The sequence below is a fragment of the Poecile atricapillus genome, chromosome 2 (assembly GCF_030490865.1).
Source record: "Poecile atricapillus isolate bPoeAtr1 chromosome 2, bPoeAtr1.hap1, whole genome shotgun sequence".
Lineage (NCBI taxonomy): Eukaryota > Metazoa > Chordata > Aves > Passeriformes > Paridae > Poecile > Poecile atricapillus.
In genome coordinates this window covers 17,704,075-17,728,724 of record NC_081250.1, presented here as the reverse complement: position 1 = coordinate 17,728,724, position 24,650 = coordinate 17,704,075, and the positions used below count along the sequence as shown (strand labels likewise).

The 24,650-nt window shown below is 40.7% G+C and overlaps 1 protein-coding gene across 11 annotated transcripts in view; it reads left to right on the top strand.

The window, feature by feature from the left end:
• The first annotated feature begins 1,415 nt into the window (after window positions 1–1,415).
• Window positions 1,416–24,650, top strand: part of KIAA1217 (KIAA1217 ortholog) — a 175,905-nt gene continuing 152,670 nt past the window's right edge. For 3 of the 11 annotated variants that reach the window (XM_058831443.1, XM_058831442.1, XM_058831440.1), the window contains exons 1-2: window positions 1,417–1,686; window positions 6,665–6,951. In XM_058831443.1, coding sequence (XP_058687426.1) covers window positions 1,617–1,686; window positions 6,665–6,951 — 357 coding nt within the window. In that variant the 5' untranslated portion in view covers window positions 1,417–1,616. Of the gene's footprint in view, window positions 1,687–6,664; window positions 6,952–11,193; window positions 11,374–24,650 lie in introns of those variants that run through there. The other 8 variants (XM_058831438.1, XM_058831441.1, XM_058831436.1 and 5 more) reach the window with 3 other exon arrangements.

Sequence of the window (24,650 nt, the reverse complement as noted above, 5' to 3'; positions counted from 1 at the left end):
GGAGCATGAGGAGAGTGATCCTCCTGGAGCTTCTGTACTGAATTTATATATACTCAAAACATTTTTGTGTTCAATAATCTAAGTAGACAGGATGACATTTCTGCCAGATCGAGATGTAGAAGGAAATGTAGGGGAATTTTCCTAGCCTGTCTGGACTGGGTGGTTGAAAGGTCATTGCAAACAATTTGGCTGATGTTATATTGAAGTCAGAGTTGAAGAAAACTTGGAAGACCATATTATGCTAGGTCTGTTTAAAAAGACATCCAAGGTACTGCTACCTGATGTTGGAGTATGAATTTAAGTGAGAAATTGCCTATTTTTAATATTATCTCAGTTATACTTTGTTCTTAATCTAGTTCAGAAGTTGTCTGTGGATAAACTTTCTGGTCTTGATACTGTAACTCAATACTAAGTTTGTTCCACCATCTGTGACTCAGTGTTATGATTTGGATAGACTAAATCAGTCTGATATTCTCTGCTGAATCAACACATGTGGCATCTGCTGGAATCTGTGGGATTTGATCTTGTCCTTCTCAGCCACACTATTTCTTGTCTTGCAGCCTGGTAGATCTATTGATTTTCATGCAGACTGCTGGCCTCTGATCTGCCAAAAGAGAATTAGTTATATGTTTCTATATGTTTTGCTGCTGAGGCTTCAAAATCCCTCTTAACCCAAGTCCCTGCTTACATATTGCTACCATTCATTTTTATTGGCTTAGCTAAAGTTGAATTCCTGTATCTTGATTTTTCCCCAATTCATTCTCTGAACGTCTTGAAAGAATCCAACTGAAAACAAAACCTCAAAGAGTTCATATAATGAATTACTTTTAAGCTAGACGCTAAGAAAGACAGAGGAGCATTTATCAGGAATGTTTGTGGGCTTGGTGGTTACGAGCTTAAAAAAAAAAAAATACCGTGCGGAAAGGCTTTTGTCCCATGACAGAGATTTAAAAGGCTGTGGGCTCGGATTCCAGCGGAGGCTCGGGCCTGTAATCGCGTTTGAAATGTTGCTTTTCACACGGCCGCCGGGCTGCGGCGGGGTGCGGGCGGGCTAGGGGCGGCGGCGGAGCCGTCACCTGTTGGGGCCGGGCTCGGCGCGCCCCCGGTGCCACCGCGGGGGCTGAGCGGGGACTGAGCCGGGACTGAGCGGGGACTGAGCGGGGACTGAACCGGGACTGAGCCGGGGCTGAGCGGGGACTGAGCGGGGGCTGAGCCGGGACTGAGCGGGGACTGAGCCGGGGCTGAGCGGGGACTGAGCCGGGACTGAGCGGGGGCTGAGCGGGGACTGAGCGGGGACTGAGCGGGGGCTGAGCCGGGACTGAGCGGGGACTGAGCGGGGGCTGAGCCGGGACTGAGCGGGGACTGAGCCGGGGCTGAGCGGGGACTGAACCGGGACTGAGCCGGGGCTGAGCGGGGGCTGAGCCGGGACTGAGCGGGGGCTGAGCGGGGGCTGAGCCGGGACTGAGCCGGGACTGCGCGGGGACTGCGCGGGGACTGAGCGGGGCTCCCGCCGGCGGAGCGCAGCGCGCCCTTCTCCGCCCCGAGCCCGGCGCGGACGGTGCGGGCGCTGCGGCTCCAAGTTGGAGAGGGGAGAGCTTGTGCGGTAGGCAGGGACAATGGAGGAAAATGAAAGCCAGAAACTTGAGCTCTGCCTGGCTTGCCCAACAGACAGCAGGCAGACGAAGGGTAAGTAAGCGGCGATATAAGTAAGGCAAAGATGGAGTTACGTTTAAGCATGTCCCTCGTTGCTGCTTTATATAACTGGAGACAGAATGCATGGAAAAAATAAAATAGCATTTTTTTTTTCTTGTACTAATGGCTCTGCTGTGCACATTTCCCTAATACTGAAACTTTGTGACTTTCTCTTCGGAGAGATTTCTGTGTGCCCTCCGAAGCCGGGAGCACGCTGCATGGCTGTCACGGGTGCGGGATCCTGCCGGTGTGGAGCCTGAGGTGGGGACAGCCTGTCCCCTTCCCTTGAAACGCTGTGCCAGCCTCAGCTGTGCCAGAGAGATAGCTCTTCCTTCGTACAAGTGGGTTTGAGCTCATCTTTACCTCGGGGTGTCTGTTGAAAGAGGGAGATCCACGGCAGATTGTGACAGGGTTAGTTTACTTTGGGTGAAACCGCTGGGGTTTGTTTTGGAGCGAAGCCAGGACTGTCTAAGCGGGGTTTGCCGCTGTGCATTCATACATTCGCTGCTGCACTATCTATTTCCTATGAAGTGGACGAAAACATAGCATTCCACGTGGAACGTAACAATCAGGTAGCCTGACAAATACCGAATCTAATCTGTATCTATTGTAGTGTTTGTGGGGCACCTGTGAACATTCCCATTTCCTGCGTGTTGTGCTCCTCAAAGGCACGTCAGGAAAAGTTGTGTTGCTGTGCTTCTGTGAAACAAATAGTACATGTGGTTTAAAAAAATCACACAAGGTTATGAGCATGCAATGCTAACAAATAGTGTATTAGCAATTTAGGAGGAAAATAATCATCTTCCTTTTTTTTTTTTTTTAAATTGGGTGTTCATTAATTGGTTGATGCTCGTTTGAATTACTTTTTAAGTAAAATTACTGATCATTAGGAGTAACCTGTGTCTATGTATGTTTATGTTTAGTGGGACGGAAGTCTTCAAGAATGTGTCTGACTAGTGAAAAAAAAAAAGCCTTCAGTAACACATTTCTTCTGTAGGGGTTGTATGAAACTGCCTCAGATACATGTGGAGCTAGGAAAACAGAGCCAGACTGATTCTATGGTTCCCAAAAATGTTGAGTGCTGAAAGCTCATAACCAAATGTAGTAGTTTTGGCCCCTGTCCAAAATTTACATTGGAAAGAGAGCTAATTGTAAAGACAGTGAAGTAAATTAGAACAATTCCAAATAATATCACATTTACTGCTACATAAATGTAGCAGAAGTTGGTTTGACTCATGCAGTTAAAGCCATATTCTTTTTAAAAATGTTAGTATTGAATGGGGTTCACTTCAAGGCACAGTTTCACAGTATCAGTATGGGTCAGGTCCACATTTGTTCCTCACTGAAATTATTCTGAAAATGCTCTTTTCTCATGTCACCTGGGTTGCAAAACAGGACTATTAAACTAGCATTTAAAGTAATGAAGCAAAGTGACTTCCTGACCTTTGTAGACTTCATGGAGGATGTGACTTGGAAGATTTACATACCAGGACATATCGAAGAACTTTTTATTTTTCTAGTTTTTTTTTTTTTTTTTCCTAGCTCACAGCCATTAATCCGTCATGATAATCTTGCTGCTAATCCTAAACATACTCCTTCTACACTGCAGACCTGGGCCTTTACTGTAGTAATGGGGATGTTGGTGATGTTAAGAAATCTTGAATCTTGTTTTCAGATCAGAGAAGCAAATCAAGTGTAAGAGTTACTCATGCCTTTGGATAACCAAATTTCTCCCTGTCAATCAGCAAGTCTTGCTTTTAGTTGCCCTCCAGACTTGCTGCTTTATGTAACAGACCTTTGGCTTTTAGCTTCTGAAAATGAGGGAGGGAGAAAGGGAGACAAACTTATCTCACACCTCTGTGTTTTCTATTGCCTTCTCTTTCCTCCTTTCCCAAGGAGGGTACTTGCATAATTTATCCTTTTCCTACTCTTAGCACTCATCTGGGAACCATCACATGATGTTTCACACATTTCACAGTTATCTGTGGAGATTGATTTGCTAGGCCTATTATCTTCACTTGGAAGATATGGAAGGTTTACCCACTATGTTATTGAGCACTCCAAAATCCAGAAAATCTCTCTCAGTTTTTCCTCCCTATAGCACTGTGGCATACACATCATCTGTAGAACTGATGTGTCTCAAGAGCCACAGGGGAGTTTCAACAGCCCAGTACTCAGCCCTGCCACTGAAGTCATTTATCCAGTGGTCCAAAACAATTTTTTCAGCAGTTAGTAGAGAAAAGACCCATACTGAAGCACAGTAGATTTTGGGTTGCAAAGAAAGTAATGTGCTGCTGTGTGCTGTAGTGTTGCAGGATCAGGATCTTGCTGGATGTCCAAGTCAGCTTTCTGGCAAGATGAGAAATTAGTTTGCATAGTTTACATTCCTTTCTTTTCTCTGGTATTTATGCAGTATTTTCCAAATATATGAACGAAAAATAAGAGAATTTATTGACTTTCTAACACAGTATAAGAAAAGTATGTTATTTTTGATTCCTTTTCAAGGTTTCACCTAATAACAAACAGCAGTTAAACACTTTACTTGATATGTCTCTTTATGTGCCAAATAATTAGCTCCTTCTTAAACTATTGAAAAGACTGAAGTGCAGTGTAGGGAAAGATTTTGCATGAGAGAGATTTAGGACCCAAAATACACACTCATGAGTTCTGGGTTGTGCTTGTCAGCATAGGTTTACCTGCCTTCTTGAGGAAGTGCCTGCCATCACTTCAGTGATTGAAACTGCTGCTGTGACCGTACTTTGAGGGCTTATACCAAATTGCTGCACTCAGTCACCCGCGCTCATGCTGACTCCCTCCAACTCCGAGAAAATCCCTTATTTTATGTCTCTGACTTTGTTCCAGCAGCCTCAGGGATGTAACCTCTAGGCTCTTGGCACAACAAAATAAAGGCGGTAAATTCCATCCAGCCCCAGCCCACCTAGTTTCCCTCCCGTGTAAAATCCATTGGAATGACTGCGCAGCTTTCAGAAACCATTTTCACTGAGTGTAATTGGAGTAGCTATGCTGGCTTCTTGCAAGAAAAGCTTTCCTGTTTGCCATTTTTCTCAAACAAGCTCAGTGTACCTGGTGGCTTATGCTCTGGCTTTTCAATAAGCAGAGAGGACAGATGTTTCTTAACTGAATTGTGCTTGAAAAAGTTGAGTGCATGCGTGTTTGTACATGAAGGTGAGGCTGCTGCTCTGAAGGTTTAACCAGGATTGTGCTGCTAAGAAGGTCTTAGAAGGTGCTGTGAAGATCACAGATGACATTTTGAATCTGTGTGAGAGTAAGACTTCCCTGTGCACCAAACCTTCTCACAAAGTTGTGTCCAAATCTGTGCTCATCAAACCATGGTGTCACCTGCAGTCTGGGCCCCTGTGCCTGCATCTTCTTTCAGGATGGTTTCCATGAATGCAAACAAGAGGGCATTGTTGAAAACTTTGGAGCCCTTGAACAGTACAGGGAGTTTACAGAAACATGTGAAGTCTTTGAGGACTGTCCAGGGCCAAGTTCTGTTATGGAACCCAAGGAAATTGATTCCCTGTGTGAGTTGGTGGGACATCCAGCAGCAGCTTCACTGAGGATTGGTTTTATTACTATGGCTTGGTGTTTCATGGCACGAGGCAGGCAATTGACAATGCACGCCAGAAAGCTGAGAAATATTCAGCATAAAATCCTGAGGCAAGTGGAGTGCCTACCACACACAGTGTCAGAATGACTGACTGAACCATAAAAAGAAGCGAGTTTCCAAACAGCGGTGCTGCATTATGGCAGCACGCGGGTGAAACATCAGTGGGACGATAAGGGACTCTGAGGCAAAAAAAAAAAATTGTCAGACAGAGAGAAATAAAGATTTATTCAGGACAGGTAAAAGAAGGAGCTCCCTGCTCCCGGGGAGGTGCTGGGAAGGGTTAACATTCAGGGTTGTCTGAGTCTGAGTCTGTCCGGTAAAGATGAGGAAGGCCACATCAGACTTGGAGAGGCCTTTTCAGTACTTCAGGTTTTTGTTAGTTTATTTTTTCTTCTTTGCTGACAAAGGAGTGAGGGATTTTTTCAAAGGTATTAGGTAACAAGGCTCCAGTCTACAATTTTTTGAGCACCAGAGGGTTCATGTTACAGAGTTACCTGAAGATAAGCCAGCACTTACATACCCACAGTGTCTGCCTATCTCTTTACAAATGTCGTCGCGGTCTTTGGTCTTAAAGTAGATTTTAAAGCAGTAAAATTTATCTGAGGGTTTTTTTTCCCCTTTTTTTAGGTCACACAGAACTTGCTTTTATTCTGTTTCTTAAGAAATAGTTTATGGAAAAATGATGTAGAATTTTCCAGCCTGCTGTCCTGAGACATATAAAATCTGAGCAAGATCTGTGAAATTTAAAACCAGACCACAGTCACAAATCACAAAAAAGAGACTCCCAAACCCTCTTATTATTTCCTAGGTGTTTCAGAACATGTTGAAAACACACTGAAAAAAAAAGATAAAGGATTACAAATCTGCTCTGTCAAAGGAATTTTATCAGTTTGTATCCTTAAGGATACTAGTTCTGGGGCCATTAGGTGTACTGGACCCTATTGAAGAATTCTGTTTCTTCTTGTAGAAAGCATCCTGTAGATCTTAAAGGTCAGAGAATAAGGGCCCTGTCAGATCTTCTTTTCAAGCCACATAGGTAAAGTTGATATAAAAGGAACATCTACTTTAATGACACTCACTTTTTTGTGAGGCAATACTGCAATTTTGTGATAAAAGTAGATAAGTATGTGCATAGCTTATATAAGGGATTATTTCTGGGCCACTTACTATGATGTGTATATGCCTAATGATGCAGAACATGCCATTGCGCACTGCCAGGCTTTTAAAAGTACCTAGCTTTCATATCAGTCTTTTTTCCCATTTTGCTACTAATGTGAATGTTGGTATTCCAAGTTTTTATAATATAAACTATGTTTGGTTTTGATTTTTGTTTCTTTTCAGACCAGTCAAAGCCCAGTTTGCATGTAACATCACTAGATGATGCAGAATGTCTCCGATCTAAAGAGCTCCTTTCCACCCCGAGCAGTCACACTTCTTCGAATTCCAAGTCCACCCGCAACATCCCTCGAAGACATACAGTAGGTGGCCCTCGCAGTTCCAAAGAAATACTGGGAATGCAAACCTCAGAAATGGACAGGAAGAGAGAGGCTTTTCTTGAGCATCTGAAACAGAAATATCCCCACCATGCCACAGCAATAATGGGACACCAGGAGAGACTGAGAGATCAGGTAAGGAAGTGAAATTTGTATCATGTCTTTTGTTTAACACTCCTTATAACTCCTACAAAATTGAGTGTTACCTCATTACAAAAGGTGAGAATGTAACGAAGTATGAAACAAATTTTTTGGATGTGGCCTGCGATTCAGATGTTGAAATTCAAAGAAACAAAATTAATCTGTTCAATATTACCTTGGAATTGTTTGTTGAAATTGACATTTCTGAAGAGCTTTTCTTTTTTTTTTAAGAGCATACACAGAGAAAGAAGTGAAGGTGAGACTCTTGATCTTAGTATATGAGTCTCAGTGTACTTTTCACAGCTGAAGGGAAAATATGGAACAGCTGTTAACTTCTGTTACATTTTAGTAGAGGCACCGCTGCCTGGGAGTAAAGACAATACCTGCAGAGTGTGTCTGTATGCTTTAGCTGGCTCTGTTACCCTTTTATTTGCTTTCTTTTCTATTTTTGAGTTTTGTAATGCAAACAGAACAGACTTACCTATAACTATCTTCTCCTCCAGGGAGCTTTGACACCCACATTTGTCTGTCAGCAGCATACCCGAGGGTGGTGTGCCTCTGCCTGCAGTGGCTCTCCAGCAGCAAGCAGTAGATGTAGGGTCAGAGGGGAGGTGACACACTGATGTATCTCTCAGAGCAGGTGGAGGCTGCTGACACACCGACCTCTGAATTCAGGGAATGCCCTGCAGGGATCTCTTCCTAACTCTGGACTCTGGCTTTGGGTGCAATGACAGAGTTTAATCTGTTCAGCCAATCTACCATCTATTCTATAATTAATTTTTTTTCAATCAAGCATCAGAATTTGGAGTTTGGTCTAAAAAATCTTGTGCTCATTATTCTTGGTTTAACAAATGACTGACAGCAAGCCTTTTTGTAGAAGTTAATTTCCCTTAGTGGTTTATAGGTGTTTCAGCATTAACAGCAAATTAATTGTAAATAAGGAATAAAAATGAGTTGGAAAAATATTGTACTGTTATGGAAGCTCTTAGCGAATTCCAAACTTCTTTGAAGCTTTGCATACTTGAGAGGCTTTGAAGATCAGACTGTTACAAGTTTGGAAAGATTGTAATTTGTTAACTCACCCCTAGAACTTCTCTTTTACAGAGTCTCTAGAGATCCCAGGTGCTATCACTGTTAGAACCCATCTGTATCCAGCTAAAATGGTTGCAAGACTGCATCTATAATGAAGATGATCTATTCCTTATTTTTAAACAGTTTTACTCCTTTCTTTTTAAAGTCTTGACTTTTTTTCCTCCCCACTTATCTCTTCCATGAACTTTAGTGACTGTGTGGAATGTGCTGGGTGGTGGATAAAGATAGCATACAAATTAAATAAAGGGGGTGGGAGTGGGGCGAAATCCAGAGATTAGATCTTTTGGAGTCATGTAAATATTTAGTTCCAGTGTTGCAGACACTGCAAACCTAGTTTGAACAGCCTACAGCATTACACCCTACACATTTTGTAATTTGAGTCTTTTCTGAAGGCAATAAATTACAGAAGGAATGCAGTAACTGCTCTTGATATTTGTTTAAAATGTGTCTTCCTTGCTAATTTATTGAGGGTAAAATTAATTCTCCTGCTTCTATTTTTTGGTGATTAGACATATATTGTATGTGTTGTGTGTAATGAATTTTTAAACAATTTTAAAACAAAATAACTTTAAAACTACTGTTAGAGCATCAAAATGTATTCCTTGGAAGTGGGAAACACTGAAGACTCCAGCAACTCAGCCTTACTTAAAAAAGTATAAACTGAACGAAACCCACATGAAAACATGCAGAAATAAATAATACAAGTTGATTGTAAGGAAGTTGCTTAGTTGGCATGTGATGTATCAACTGTCTGGCTCATCAGATGCAGTAAGACTATGATGATCATAGCATTACAGTTCAGAGGGGGATTTTCTTACCAATTGTGTCTCTGTGTGCACAGCCACATATCAGTATTTGGTGTGTATGTGTTTATATGTAACTGTATATAGATACACATAGTTATGTGTGTATAAATATATATATACACACAGCTGTGTGTGCATGTATGTGTACATATAATGCATGATTTCTTAGCCACTCCATGAATAAGACTATAGTATAATTTTGCCTTGAGGGTGTGTATGTGTGTTTAGCATCCATACTTCCTTTTTTCCACCCTTACATATGTAAGTGTGTAGCAGTGGTATAGAAGACAAACTACATGCACATGTAGTAGGTATGTATATGTAGCATATACATGCATCACAAACAAAATTTGTAGGATATATGGGAAGTCATGATTTAAAATGTCACATTTTAAATTAAAATGTCACAATTTATTTTCCAGGTTCCTTTCCAGGTTCCTTTCCAGGTTCCTTTTCTCCCTTTTTACTTCTTCAGCTGCTCCAGTATCTGGAAAGTGCCAACATTGTCCATTGTGGGAATTTCCCCACTGTAGGATGCCTATCAAGGATACTAGTCAGTGCAACACCATTTTCTAATCTCTCTGTCAGATTGTGCAGCTGAAACATAAAATACCCCAGTATTTACAGTCAGGTGGTAGCCCCTGGTATATAATTTAATTACTCTTCCATGTTGCTCTAAACCCTGTCGGCTCCACAGCCAATAGAAAATCAAGAATTTTAATTGTTTGGTTTCTTCTGTGTGGACATTCTTCTCTTGCCCATTTTAGCCATCATTATCTGAGTATGGCAAACAGACTCCTTGTTTGCAAGAAATAAACATCAGGGAAAAAAAATTTGATGCTGTCACATCCTACTGTATGTCTTCCACCAGCAAGGGCAGCTGAATGTTGTCTGCATCTTCCACTATGCACTAATGGTTTCCTCCAGGCTTCATTTATTGAGATAAATCCCTCCCTGGATGTGCTTCCCGAGGACCCATTTCTGCTCCTGATAATCTGCCACAAATCAGAAGTACAATCACGGCCAGGTAAAGTGCCGGCAGGGATTACAGATGGTTAGCTAATGTGATGACCTGAGACCTCCCAGCTGTGCACACAGATCGTTTCTCCTCCGAAGGTTTGTTGCCTTGTTTGTGATATCCTGTTCTAGAAAGGAAAGCTCACAGAGGCAGGGGCCATCTTTGTTTGCACAAGGGGCTTGGGATATTGCAAATAGCCTGCAGCTAAACTGGTCTGTGGTAAAGTGGAGCATGACTTTGCAGCAGCCTGGGGGGTGCAGGCATGCACCCCAGCACAGGAGAATGCAGAACCCAATGGCCACAGCTCTGCCACCCAGGGCCCAGCAGCTCACCCTCACACTGCAGCTTTTCCCCCTCCTAAGGTAAGTCCACAGCTGGGCACCAGAGCTCGCTCCACCTGGATGTCTGTAAAGCCAAGGAACAAATTTTTCTTTTTTATTTTATTTTTAAATAATTTTTTATTATTTAAAGCTCCTGCAAGTTTCTGCAGGAGCTTTAAATACCTTACCTCTGCCAAGGCTGTCTCACCTGTGGTAATGAAAGGAAGGTGCTAATGTAATCCCCAGGGAAGGTAAAAAATAAAGAAAGCAAGAGGGAAACAGTCTGGGCTGTCTTCAGTTTCAGACAGTGTGAATCATCTGCTGTGGAGCTCATGGAAGAACACAGTCACCTGCTTAGGTGAGGTTGACTCCGGTCAGCAGAGAAGGAAAGAGGCAACAAGTGTAAAAGCTGGGTCTGTAGCTGCAATCGTGAAAAGGAGTTAGCAATTAAGAGGTTAAAATGCTAACCTGGCAATGGGAGGGGGTAATCCCTGCTGTGAACCTGTTTTACAAGTCAGCTCTAAAAAAACCTTTCTGAGGGGCAGAGAACAAAAATGAATGTGTAGAAGTTTTTCTGAGCGGGAGTTTGTGAGCCTGGGGTAAGAAAGTGAGGTGGAAGAAGTTTGCTACAGCTTTCTTCAGTTGTTGTTTGACTGGAAATAGGCTGGGAAGTGTGGAAGGGTCAGAAGCAGCTCTAGTGCTTCAGGCAGTGCTCCGTGAAGAAGAAATTTTCTTGGCAAATGAAATTAGATTTCAATCAATTAAAAACAAAACCTAAATCCTTCCGGTGCCTTTGCAGGGCTGATTGCCTAGAAAATGGTGGTTGAGAGTTTTTTGTTGTGTGTATTTAGATCTGAACATGACAGGTAACTCTGGCATCTGGGCAGGTGTGGCTAAGGTTACCATGGAGATCCATGATGTCATGCTTGATAGAGCATGTCAAGACAGCTAATCTAACATGTAGATGTTCAAAAAGTCCCATAGGCCAGGACTAAGCTTTATGCAAATACCAAAGTTACACTGCAAAAGGGCAAAAGAAAACACGGCTGAGATATGGCGTGCGTTCTACCTGGCAGCTTGAAAGGATTATTACAGACTGCATCATAAATTAAAACTTTTGGAACTAAAAGAAGAGGATTTCAGACCGTCTCTGGCCTCACCTGTGGAATCTCACATTTCGGTAAATAATCCTCTTTCTGTTTCTGCCCTCGCTGTGAAAAAATGCTTTTGAAACCGTGGAGTTTGCTTCACCACGTTCCTGCTGGCAGCAGGGCTGAGTCGATAAAGCAAGTTTTCTGGCAGGGCATGTTGCCTTTTCTCTTTCAAAAATGAGTTTTTTATTGAATGAACTAAGAATTCGGAATTATTTGAAAGGCATTGTAATGTATCACGTTGATTATATGAATCATGCTGCAAAAATTTCCTAGGTAGTGTTTTGGAGGAGAAACTAAGAATGGAGACACTGTATTTATTTGTAGATTATTGCCAGATGTCTCTCTTTTAACTGTTAAAATAGAACCCTAAAATTACAACAGTAGTTATTCCAGGATTTGATATCTGTTAAAATACTGAAGCTTTTTGTTTTTTTACATGAATCACAGTATCACAGTTGGTTAAACTGATTTTTGAGTGTATGTTTTGATATCATAGGTAACATTTGAGCGCTTCTTAATAGATTTTTTTTTTCCTTGGGTAAAATGTTAGTAGAGGGCAAACATATTTGGAGGTGAAAGTCTAGGAACAGAAAGGCTATTGGGACTTTGGGATTTGAGGTATAAACAAAAGGAGATAGTTCCAGTCCCTCTGGAGAGACAGTAAACACCCCGTGTTCTTAGTTGCAACCACTTTTGTCTCTCATCAGTCGGGACAGATGCAGTGGGCAGCAGTAGGTAAGGGATGGCCCCGCTGGCACAGCGGGATGTGGGAACGGGAAGCAGCGTTGGGGCTGCAGAATTCCCTTGGTTCAAATCGCTCAGTGTGGAGTGGAAACGGGAAGGTCTGGGTGGGAAAGGGTGGGGATAGCACCCGAGCTTAAAAACGTGAAAAAAGAAAAATCATAACGTTCTGCCTAAGACTGCTGAGAGATGTAAACTTGAGAGGAACTTCACTTCCATGTAGATCTTCAGTAGGATTTAGGGAATGAGGGGGTTGCAGAGTATGGTAAGCACATTGTCTAATTCCAGGTGAAAACAACAGGGTATAAAGGTTTTCTGATATTCTGCATTGCTTGATTAGGCAAGGCTAAATAAACATTTTTTGGAATGTGTAGTGACTTTTAAAGTTAAAGAATTGAAAGCACTACAAGTGAAGAAATCACTTTAAAAACTTATTTTTTTTTTTTTTTTTAGTCACAGCCCTTTTGATTTTACACCCAGTTATATCATGAAACCGAGTTATTAATGGGAATTTCTTAGAATTCATATCAATTTAACCTTTCTCCCAGAGTCTGAGTGTTAGTTATTTAGTACTTGCATATGTACAAATAAAAATGTGTAAAATGAACAAGCATATTTTGCGTTCATTATAGTGTTGCTGGTAGATGCCATGGAATTGGGTGGGGAGAAATTTATTTAGTGTTAATACTGAACAACCACTTCTTTGGTCTGTGCAAGTTAAAAAAACAGAGTTAAAAATTGCATTCAGTTTTAAAATGTGAAGAACGTGATTTTAATCTGGATATGCTGCAGTCTTTTCTAGTTGGGAACATCCATTTCATTGAATTACCACTTGGTTCATATACTGCTGTACCTAACGTGTCACCAAAAAATGCTTATTTATATCTGAGAAGTCAGTGTCGTACAGCCAGAGCTTGCTGTTGTGTTGGCGTAGGCTGTAGGTATTTGGTGGGGGAAAAGTAAAGTTTCAGAAGCTTCTTTGAGGAGGCTTCTGTGAGTTCCTGCCTCATCTCCACCAATGAGCGCTGCTTCCCTGCCCGAGTGAGGCAGCAGCTCCCCGGTGTCCCTGGGCAGCCGGTGTAACCCAGCAGAGCACACCCAGGAAGGGGGACCCTCCCCACGTGTCCCCTGTCTCACCTACATCTGGGGCAACAATTTATTGCTTTCCAGGGCCGCTCCAAGTTAAGGGCAACTGCTCGTATTTTACACTGTTACAAGCTCCTAAGAAAAGCTATGAAAATGAACATACGCAACATGATTACGAGGTTAAATCTCTGCTGGATTCCAAGCCCTTAGCTTTTGTTTATGGAAGGACATGAGATGACATGTCCATTTGTTTTGAGTTGAAACATGCTCCTTAGCCCCCAGATAATGCTGTGATTGCAAGATATTTATAAATAGCTTGATAGATAAATGAACAAAGAGCTGGTTCATTAGCAAAGTAAAGTGGATTTACTTTGTATTCACTCAAAGTGAAAATGCTGAGGAAGAGGAATATTCTTAATAGCATGTCTCAGTGGAAAGTCTTTCAGTTTTACCCTCTAGTTTATAAAAGTAAGGCAACCCATTAAGGTACATATTAAACTACTAGCCCTAAGGTATCTCTGGGAATAAATGAAGTTTAGCTAAATTGTTAATACTTGCTTTGATAAACACAAGTTTCTTCATTTATATCTATCAGTTGAAAGTAATTTGAAAAGCTGGGGTTTTTTTGAAAAAGCAAACAAACAAAGCTGCAAAAAGGCTAATAAAGCAATTCCTTTACGTTTTCCTTCCCTCCCCCATGCAAACCACACACCAGTGCAGTTACTTTGCCCCAACAGGATTAGTAACTTCTTTTCTGTGGCAACGCCTCTGCATTTTAAATAGTGTGTATTGTTTGTAACTCAGAAATCCCAGGTAGTTGTTCATACTTACCTTTGTTCATGTGATTTTTGTATATATATTTTTCTAATCTTATTTTATGACAAGCAAAAGTATTTTTAGAATGCTTTGTATTCAGCTGAGTAAATGCCTGTAGTAATCTTGTTCCAGTAGCTATTGTTAAATCCAGTAAAGAATCTAGGACTTTGGTATCCCTTAAAGCATATTTCAGGCAGTTGCCTTCAAAAGTGTTGCCTGTGGAAACCTCTCCCAGTTATTGGAGACACCTGAGATTCCTTAGGTTTCAGAAGCTTAAGCTTTTCTTGCCCAAAATGTCCTGAGGCATTTATAGGTGTGTTTTTGCACATACTCTGTTTAGCCCTCGTTCTTTCTGGGTTGCCTCTGCCGATGACTGCCAAAAGCTGCACCGAAACAGCGTGCAGAGCCCTGCCTGGGGGATGGGTTCAGTGCAGCACTGGCTCCTTCAGCAGTGGTGGGGAGGAGTGTCTGCACAATGGGTGCTTTGCCTCTGCTTCCTCTTCCAACTCTGCTTTTAAACCAAAGCACCTCCAGTTGCTTCCTGCCCAGCTCAGGGATGAACAGCATGTGAGGCATCCTCAGGATACCATTCTAGATGGGGCTTGTCAGTGGTCCCTAAATCCCAAAATTAATTTCAAACCCCTTATTTACTTATGAGAGCGCAGTAAGTTTGTGACAGAAGTGATAATGAAGGCCTGCAAGCTCTGGTCTACAGACGCTCTTGGCCAGGCTGGTTTTGAGCAGGTGTTCTCACTTGGCCCCAGCTCTGGAGATGGGCTGCAGAAGGTGTGAGGAGCACTTGTCTGGCAGAGGTGTTGTGTGAGGGTAACAGGTAGTGCTGAGGTGACAGTGTAACTTCCCTGGCCATTGGTCAAGGCTGTCTTTTTAACCTGAGACCGGCCTCAACACTGGTGAATTTGTTGTGTCCAAAAACCGTTTCCCTGCAAATGGCTGTGAATATGCTTGGGTTGTTCTTGTTGCAGCTGAATAGTGCTGTTAGCTTCGCACTGGGAAGCACTTCTGTGCTATTTGCACATTGTCAGTTGGGATGGGATCACATATTTATGTCAGTTATCAGCAATGTAAATGTATCTCTGGACTATTGCTGCTGCTTTACAGCATGTTTCAGATGATTTTCTAACAAGGCAGATTGCACTGAAGTCACTTGATTAACTGGTTTGGTTTAACCATAATCACTGGGTTTTAAATGTTTTTCTGGGCTCAAACAGGAGAACAAGAGTAAATAAGACAAGCCAATTGCTTATGTGCATATATTCCAATTTCCTTTCTCTTCTAAGTAGTTGAGTACACCAGAAAAAACAGTGCTATTGTTAAAATTGCAGCCAACACCTGTGACTCTGACAGCTGCCCCTGGGATGTGTGTTTTTAACATTCACCCAGTCATGGTGATTGTGCCAGTTCAGTAAATTCAGAATCAGTGGTATCAAGTTTTGCATCTTGACATAGCAAGTCAGTGCAGGGACTATTGGTTGGTCAAGAATCTTTTCAAGGGTCCTCTTTTGGTCTTGTGGATTTTTTGTCCAAATTAGTACCTTTTGTACTGCTGAATTTTGTGTGGCCCCTCATGCAGGGGATTGTAGTGATTCCAATTATTCACTAGGAGATTTCTGCCTTAGTAAGCACTGAGCAGTGTCATTTGTTTCAGTTTATGAAAGACTTTCACTGGCTGATCAATACACTGCCATACATGTATTTCACTTTAAAAAAAAGAAGTCTAAAATTCAAAATTAGTAATTAAGGAAAGGGAGAAGCTATTCTCTTAGGTTATCTTTGGATTATGAAATCCAAAAGAACAATATGTTTTTCACCATGAGTTCTGCCTCTTAAGGGCGATTTCTTAACACCTGTTACGTGGTGGATGTGGGATAATCATCCATCATGTATGTTTTGATCTTTAGTAGTTACAGATTATTTTGTCCTGCATTTTGAGATTTATCTTCCAAAACTATCTTCTTGCTAGTTGTAAGACTGGATCTTCCTGATACCTACATGAATGTCCAGTTCTGTTTTGTATTGCTGGATTCTTGACTGTGTTAATGTCTCATGGCTGAAAATTCCAGTGCTCAGTTAAGTTTTAAGACTATTTCGGCTTCTAAGGAGTTTCTTGCACATTTCTTACACTTACCTTTAATTAGCTATCTTAATAGCAATTATTTCATTCAGAAGAGAAAAACTAGTTGTACTTCAATTTCAATTGAAGCTAAATATTTCTTCAGTCTGGATGGAAATATCTGTCCTTCAAGAAAGGAGGAAGGCAGCAAGAGGAAAATGTAATGAGTGGAAAAACAGAGTTAAAAGGGATTGTTTTTATTTTATTGGGAAGAAGTTGATCCTGATTTTAAATCCTACATGATATATTCCTTTCAGATACACTTCCTACCAGATGAACAAGCAGAGATTTTTCCAATTTGCACCTATGTTGTGGGTATGTGGGTGTCTAAAGTCTGGAAACAGAGCTGCTGTCAATGTTTATGTATGAGCTTTGGGCTTTCTTCTACTGTGCTTTGAAAGCATAATTTAAGCTGCATTTATTAATTTGTAGATGTATTTTTAGTAACACAAAATACTATACATCAGACTGATGTAATTAGTAGCAAACTACTCACAGAAGGATCAAATATTTGACTTTGATTAGAATAAGTAAGAAGAAGAAATGTCACTTATTTCCCATTGGGTGAGCAAATAAGCCATTGCATGACGTTGGTTGATTTAAATGAGAGTAAATATTACTTGGAAGGAAGAATTATTTTTTAGGATAATGTAAAAAAAAATAAAAGTACACATATAACATAAATACTTCCATTTAAAAAGTGTACCCAAAAAATTAGAACATTTAAAAATTTTCTTGTAGATCTAAACAAACTGCTTATTTTTTGTTTATTTTTTTTTTATAGAGAAGTGATAATTTGAGTAAATTCTTGATCTACTTATATTTCTATCTATTATATATTTCCCTAAAAGTCTGTAAAGAAAAACTCGCTCTAAAACCTCACAAATATTGTGTGCCGGTTTCACTCTTTAATTATGGATATCTCATGATCTTTATTTTTTAAAAAAAGCTATTTCATATTAAAATTGTTTAATAGCTTTGCATTAAACAGGCAACATTAAGTCAACATCTACTACCCAGAGATGCGGGAGAGCCTCTGTATCATTCTGTTCTTTGAATGGGATCACACCAGTAATGCAATTGTCATATGTCAGTAACTACTCCATATTTTTGGGTTTTTTAGAGGACCTCTATTGTTCCAATTTATTTTCAGCTGTTAATCCAAGCTCGCATCTTTTTGGCTGATTCTAAATCCAGCACTGTGAATACAGGCAGGATGGTGCCTTCTGCCATGCTCCTGTGTGGGTGAGTGGGGCAGAGGAGGGTTCCTGCACTACACACACCAGGGACTGTGCTTTACCAGAGGCAATTAGTATGGTGTTTTTCACTGGGGAATTTATGTGAAAACATGTGATAGAAACAGCATCAAACCTTTCTGGAAGGCAGTGGAGAACCTTTTCCTTCAGAACACTGCAGAAGGGTGGGATGGGGTGGAGCAAGGAGGTGCAGATCACAACATGTTTTTCTTGGCCCTCGTGGTGCTGGTATTGATGTCAATAAAGTGTTCCTGCTGACCAGGGTGCAGTTGGCTCGAACCCCCAGCGGATTGTGTGACCGACGTGCTCTTCCTCTGATATCAGATGCAAGCATTTAATTTCTGGCTCATGTGTACTTCCCTTCTATTTTATTTTTACCAAGTGTTTTCCACACCGGACGTAGCAGCCGGCGATTTCCCGCACAGGCACCTGCTGCTGCCGCAGCTCCTGGCACGCCGGGCGCGCTGCTCCTCACCCCTGGCAGCTGCCAGGCGCTGCTGCATGGGCTCCTGGCCACAGAGTCCTAATCCCATCCTGAGCAGCTGGATTAATCCCATTCTGAGCCTGGAACCCTACAGCAAGCGGAGTCAGGTTTCTTGGTGAGGCCAGTGAATAGCTTTCAGTAATGCAGGACCGCTGCGGAGGTCACGTATGATACTTGGTTTTTGTTGTAGCTTAATTCAAGATATTTCACCACAGCATTAACTATTTGTATTACTTTGGTTGCTCTTTCATGCCTACTTACTGGACATGTTTTACCCTCTTCCGTCATTGCTAAATTGCAACCTCCTTGGTAGTGGGTATTAATCCCGTCACAAAAGGGAAGTTTCCAGCCCATGTCCAAATGTATTTGCTCAATCCCCACCCGTGTGTGAGCATGCAACCATGAGAAACCAGTATTTTCTATGTATGACTCATTCGTACGTCCGGATGTGTAATGAAGTTGCACATCAGATTGCTCTGCCGCATGTGCACACCTATGGAAAAGCTGTGCCAGGAGGAAGAGGTGAATCTGTGCTGCTCCTGCTTCTGTCCTTCCATGCTGGTGACAGTCTACTACTGAGGGGATGGCTTTTGGGGAGGAGGTAACCCCTCGTGCTCCTGTGGCACAACCAAGAAGGAAAAGGAACCTCTCAGCTCTTTGCTGCTCCTCTGGTGATTCTCCTGCAAGCCAGGTACAGCTGTGATCAAGAGCCACAGCTTTTTTCTGTGGGGCTTGTGTAAGAGAGAGTGGAAGCTTTTGGATAGGCTGTTATATACAAAACATTGCTCCCTGTAAGGAGGAATGTCCTTTTGTGTTCATTATTGTCCTATTGTCCGTACGTGCTTCTAGGTTAATTTTGAGAGGTGCAAATAACATTACATCACTGCAGTAGTTATCAGATGTTTTTAAGAGGGAGACTGACAGTCTGCAGAAGAAAGACTTCCCTTGAACCACACTAAAATACAATATGATTTAATCTCATTGTTTCAAAATTTATCATATGCTGTTCCAAAACCAAGATTCTTTCTTCTCTAGAGACTGTTTATATTCATGGTTTAATTTTTTTACTGGAAATCTTCCAGGACTCTGGACTTCGTGGGCCTCTTCTGAATTGAAGGGTTAAAATACAGTAGACTTCTACTCTAAAGATGCTTGAATAGTGAAGATGAGTGAGCTACTTTTTTTTCTCACGTCTTCTCCAGCTTCTGCTGTAATATTTTGGGTTTGACACATCTTTTTTCCTTCTGCTGTGACAGCAGGTATTGGTTTGTTTTAAAGAAAGGGTGAACTCACAAGTTCAGTCTTGTTTCTGCATGGCTTAAACGTGTCTCAGAGACATTATTTTGCCAAGAATAGTTCCACTTATAATATATTAGACAGATTTCTTTGTTGCTGTGGTATATAGGCAAAGCCAGCTTGGAATTTAAGAAAACTTTCCACAGTTTGTAAAGGGAGAGCTAAGGAAATTAAGGGAAAAAATAAAGGCTCACAAGTACTCAAACGGGTCCTTGCGAGATGCTTCTCATATAGGGTTGGGTTTTTTTTAATGTACTTTCATGGATTTCTCACAACACCTATTAGTGATGTACTGTCAGAGAAAGGGCTGAGATTTTCTGTGATGTATGCAATGGGATTTTAGGTGTAGCAACTGGGGAAATTAATTCTAAACTAATACCAAAGAGATTTTTTGTTTAAGCTGATCACTCTCTGTGATGACTGTAAGAAGATGCATAAACTTCTAGATTAGATTGAGTTGCTGTGTAGCCTTTTAAACACACCAGACTAAAACTAATGTGGGGTAAAACCTACAGATGTATTGAGTCGCCTGGCAAAACAAGGGCAGTTTAGATAACCATTCAGTAGCTTATTGTGGTAAGATAAACATGGAATTCTAGGTATTTTCCACAATAAAAGAACTTACATGGTCTTTTGATCTCTGCTTTCTGGTGCCACTTGTCAAACTTCCCTTGATACTGCCAAATCTGTGCTTTTGTAATTTTCCTTCTCTCTCCTAATTTTAGGAACACAGTATTAGATTTTGAGAGTAGAATAGCTTTTGTAACTCTTAACTTCCTCTGCAAAAGCAGTCAGACAAAAGTTATCAAGCCTTTCAAGTGAGGTTTGTCTCGCCACTACTGCTTTGTTTTTCAGCTTATCTTCCCTGTGGTTTGAAAACTTTCTTATATGTCTGGGTTCTGTGATCTTTCAGAAGTCTTTTAAAATGCAGTCATCATTTCAAAATGTTCATTCTGCCTTCAGATACTTTCAGTGGAGACGAGGGTGATGATCTGGTTTTACTTACTTCAATATATGGCAGGGAGCTATGTTTGGGAACCTAATCTTACATACTGTTTGACTGCTCATTTAACCAGAACAGCCAGCCTGATTCCATATTGCTGTCTCTGCCAACCCACAAAATCACCTGCATTTATTCACCCAAATTCAGCAAAGAAGCTGAGTCTGGCAGTGTTCTGTTGCAACAGCCAGATTTAAGTAATTTTATCTGAAATCCAGGAAGGAGGGAAAATTGAATAAGAGTTACGAGGGGAAGAAAAGCCTGGATAAGCCAAGGAGAATATTTTGCTTTCAGTCCATTCTAGGTGTGTTGAGTGTTGCACTGAAGAGCGAAACCATTAAAATACTTCTGAAAAGTAATGACTGGCACCAGCTGCAAGGTTAACAGCATATTGTGGTATCATGCTCAATGAAAGCACGTGGGTTATCTTTTCCATGACTGGACTGCCTTGGTTCACAAATAAAGGGAGAATTTTCATTTCATTGTTCATAACAGACAGGTAAGCAGTCATAACCATAGCTCTGTTGTTTGATCACTTGAAGGCTCAGGCACCAAGAGGCATTGCAAAGAACAAATTTGCCCAGACTCAGCCCATGCGATCTCTCTTATCTCTCCTGTCACTTTGTTCTCATCTTAAGAAGAGGATCAGCCAGTTGTTTCTCATTTAAGCCCCTGCTTCAGAGAACATTAGGCATGATGCTCAAATATCCCCCATGGAAGTGGAGTTGGTTGTCAGCAATGTAAAAAGGCACCATTTTTCCCCATTGCCTTTCCTAAAAGCTCCATGTAAATACACAGGCAGTTGGTTTTTAATAGCCAAGCTCTTCCTGTTGGAAGGTCTCTGTAAGTAGGAATATACAAACATCAAACTGACTTTGCTGTCCCAGGTGGGTGTTTGAGTTAACTGCTGTTCATTGAAGATGATTTCAAAAGCATCTGATTAAAATGTTAATACAAGTGCTGTTTTTCAACAGTATTTTTTTTTTTTTGACTGATAATATGATTGCAATTTGCTTCTGTAAGTCCAAAGTGTACTGATCAAAAGAAAAGTGATGCTGAGATTTGGACATATTGTGGGAGTTGTACTTCTTTTCCTCAGCCTAATCCAGAAAGATACAACCAAAACAAGTTAATAATTCATCATATTGGAAAAAATTCTTATATAAATACTGCATTATGAGGTCTGTTTGACTTGAAGGAGAGCAGCTACTATACTTTGACTTAAAAGAAAGGGAGATATTCCTTCTTATCAGCAGAGCTATTTCTTTCCTGACAGTTTGTGCTGGTCAGAAAGGACAAGGGATAAGATCACAGGGCACATAACAAGGCCTTTTGCCCCCTTTTCTGTGATTGGTAGGCTGAGAGTCAACAGGACAAAATCTTTATTTATTTCTCTGACACGCTGCCTTGCTAGTTCACATGAAAGCAGTGCAGTCTTAATCTAAGGGGGTTTGTACAGTTTGAGTTAATCCAACCACTAAGAAGCACATTGTTTAAAGATTTGCAGATACTATTTCACAGGCCAAAAAGCTTCTGACAGTTTGTTCAGCCACAGTATTAAGTAAACAAAATTAGAATAAACCATGATGCAGCTGTTTTGCTTTTTTTTTTTTTTTCCTTTTTCAGGATATTTTTTTTGTCTTCCCTCTTATATTACAGGTTGCCATAAATAATTTGTAGAGTACAGTGACCATTGCAGAAAGACTAATAGTAGTAAGTGCTTAAGGATCATTGTCTTGATAGCTGGAAAGATAAGATTATTGTAGCATGAAATTATCTGAATGATGAAAGACAAAAAAAATATGGATTCCTCCCAGCCTCAACCCCTGGTACAGTAGCCAGAGGTGTATTAGCCTCCAGTAGGGCTGGACTACTGGAACAGGTCATCTGGCATGGTTTTTGGCCAGCTCAGTGATACCAGCATAGTTTCTACACCTCCTCCTTGAAAACTGAAATCAAGGATGTGATTTACCTGTAGACATAGGCTGAGGAAGGTTCATATTCTAGATTTTTCCCTGAAGAAATTTCAAGGAAAATTATTAGAGTGCCATAAGAATTGCTAGCCTTTGGGACTAGCACAGGGAGAAGTGGATGACATTTAACATTTGAAGAAATCCATTAATTGCTTCAAAGTTGGGTAATAAATTGCTCTCTCCTGGTTTGCCATCTTGAGTTTGGTACTCAATCTTATTTTATATTTTTTGTAAATTTGTGGTGAAATGGGTTTATTTGGGAGGAGGTAAATATAGCTGAAAGTTAAGATTTTTCGTTTAGAAGAGTGTTAAATGTCATCCCATGAAACAGTTCTTGGGAATATATTGACAGGCTGCTTTTATAGAAATTTTTCTTTTTAGTGGTATCTGGGCTTTGGTAAAGAAATTAATTCTGCTTAAGTTGCTGGCAATTACAATATAATATTTTGCCATAGGAGTATGACATATTGTCCTAATAGGTGCACAGTATCTTGTTACAAAACCATAGTGTATGCCAGAGAACATATTTTAATATGACATTACCTTTTGTTTCCTCAGTACTTCATCAATAAAATAGACAAAGAAGTTTGGCAAGCAATTCTGTAAAGATGTGAAGAGTGACAAGTGAGAGAATGGTGATTTTACAAAGATAATTACAAATAAAACAGGCGAGGAAAGATTTTAGTCAGATGTGTAAACATATCCTTTGGGTCGAGAGATAAAGCCAGAGGTAATGAACTGTCAGACCCAAGTATCCACCTTAGGAAAATGTGCAGTGTTTGTGCACAGACAAATGTGTGCTCTGCTCACAGTTCCTGCTGTGAGTCTCCTGTGGTGGTGCAGAAACCTGCAGCAGCCTGCAGAGTCACTTTTTAGGGCTAAAGTGTAGAGCCAATTAATAGCCATAAGCATGGTGTAAATACATTATGTATGTAAGTGTTTAATATAGTGCAATACTACATGGGTAAAACTTTTCACAGGTTAAGATTTTAAAAGAAGATACCGAGTTGGTATTGAGAGAACCAGCAGTGGCATTATAAACCCATGAGATCAGACGACTTTGTACAGAGTTTTGCCTCAGCTTTTGAAAACTGCAATGGAGAATGGAGTAACTGCATTTGAGCAAATGTGTGATTGTGTGTCATAGTAATGCCTAAGCTGAAAAGGACCTCCGAGCAGCATCTGAGTTGCTGTTGAAAGAAAAGTTGCTGTGGAAAGATGTGTGTTATCCACACCCATCAATCTGAGCCTTGAATATTGCTAGTGAAGGAGTTTCCACTTCTCCAGATGGAATTTCCAGGAACAAGGTAAACTGTACCCTGGAAAATGCTAAGTCTGGAAGGGATGTAAAGAGCTTTTGATCTTTCTGTTTCCACAAGAGTTCCTAGCGTGATGCTATCATAAAAGGAGAAGGAGTTATTTTTCAGGAAGACAGTGATTAGGACTCAGAGATAGCCTTGCCTGTGGATGTGCATTATGACAGGAATGCCTGCTGTAGAAGGGATGTTGAACCATGGGAGCATTGCAGAAGGACACCCAAAAGATCTGAGATCTCATGAAATTATTTCTCTTTAAGACCCATGAGTTTTTATCCATTGACCCAATTGAAATAAAGATCCTCCTTGGTTAAGAAATGTAATTCTCTGGAAGCAGGAGAAAATACACTGAGTTTATATTGGCTTTTTGGAACAGCAATAAAAATCATAACAGAAACTAAAAGTTATAGCTGGAGAGCTGGGCAGATTCAAATCAGGAGTAATGCACAATATTTTTCATATAGAAATGATTCATTATTCTGGCAAATTATCAAGGGAGGCAAGAGGTTCTTCATCTCTCTAAATCTTTGAACTATGATGGGTTGCTTTTCTAGCTGATATGCTTTAGTCAGACAAAAGTTGCTGATGAATAGGGGTGATTGGCAGAGACTTATTGGCTGCTCCTTGGCCCTGGTTATGCAACTGAGACTCTTGGCTATTCATGCAATTTTAATGTTTCAAGCACTGTTCATACGAAGCTGAGTTTGACCCAGCTGCTTTTCAATATAGGACTGAAATAAGAATGAGCTGTTTTAGGAAAAAAAAAATTGCTTTAATATTTAAAAATTTAGGTTACTTGAAAATTTAAGATAAAAATAAGAGCAGTAAGCAAAATATTACAAGAAAAAGAGTCAGTGCACAAAATTAAGGTAGAGTTAGGGTAAATAGTATTTGCTGTTTACAGTTAGAATATTAGTATATATATTATTGTTATCCCAGCCAGGACACCAATATACAGCTGTCATGAACAAGCACAAGAAAGGCCTGTGTGATTGCCACCACAAAAATTCCCAGCCTTCAGAGGAGTTTTCTACTTTGAGCAAAACTTTGAATTTCACCTCAGTTATTCCTTGGGGAAATTCTTGCTTACAGCAGTAACAGCTTTCGCAATGTTAGAGATTCCAGGATTGGTCTACCCTGAAATTCATACTTTGCAAGGTACCACCAAAGTCCCCATTGATTCTTCATGTACTGTCACTTGTAG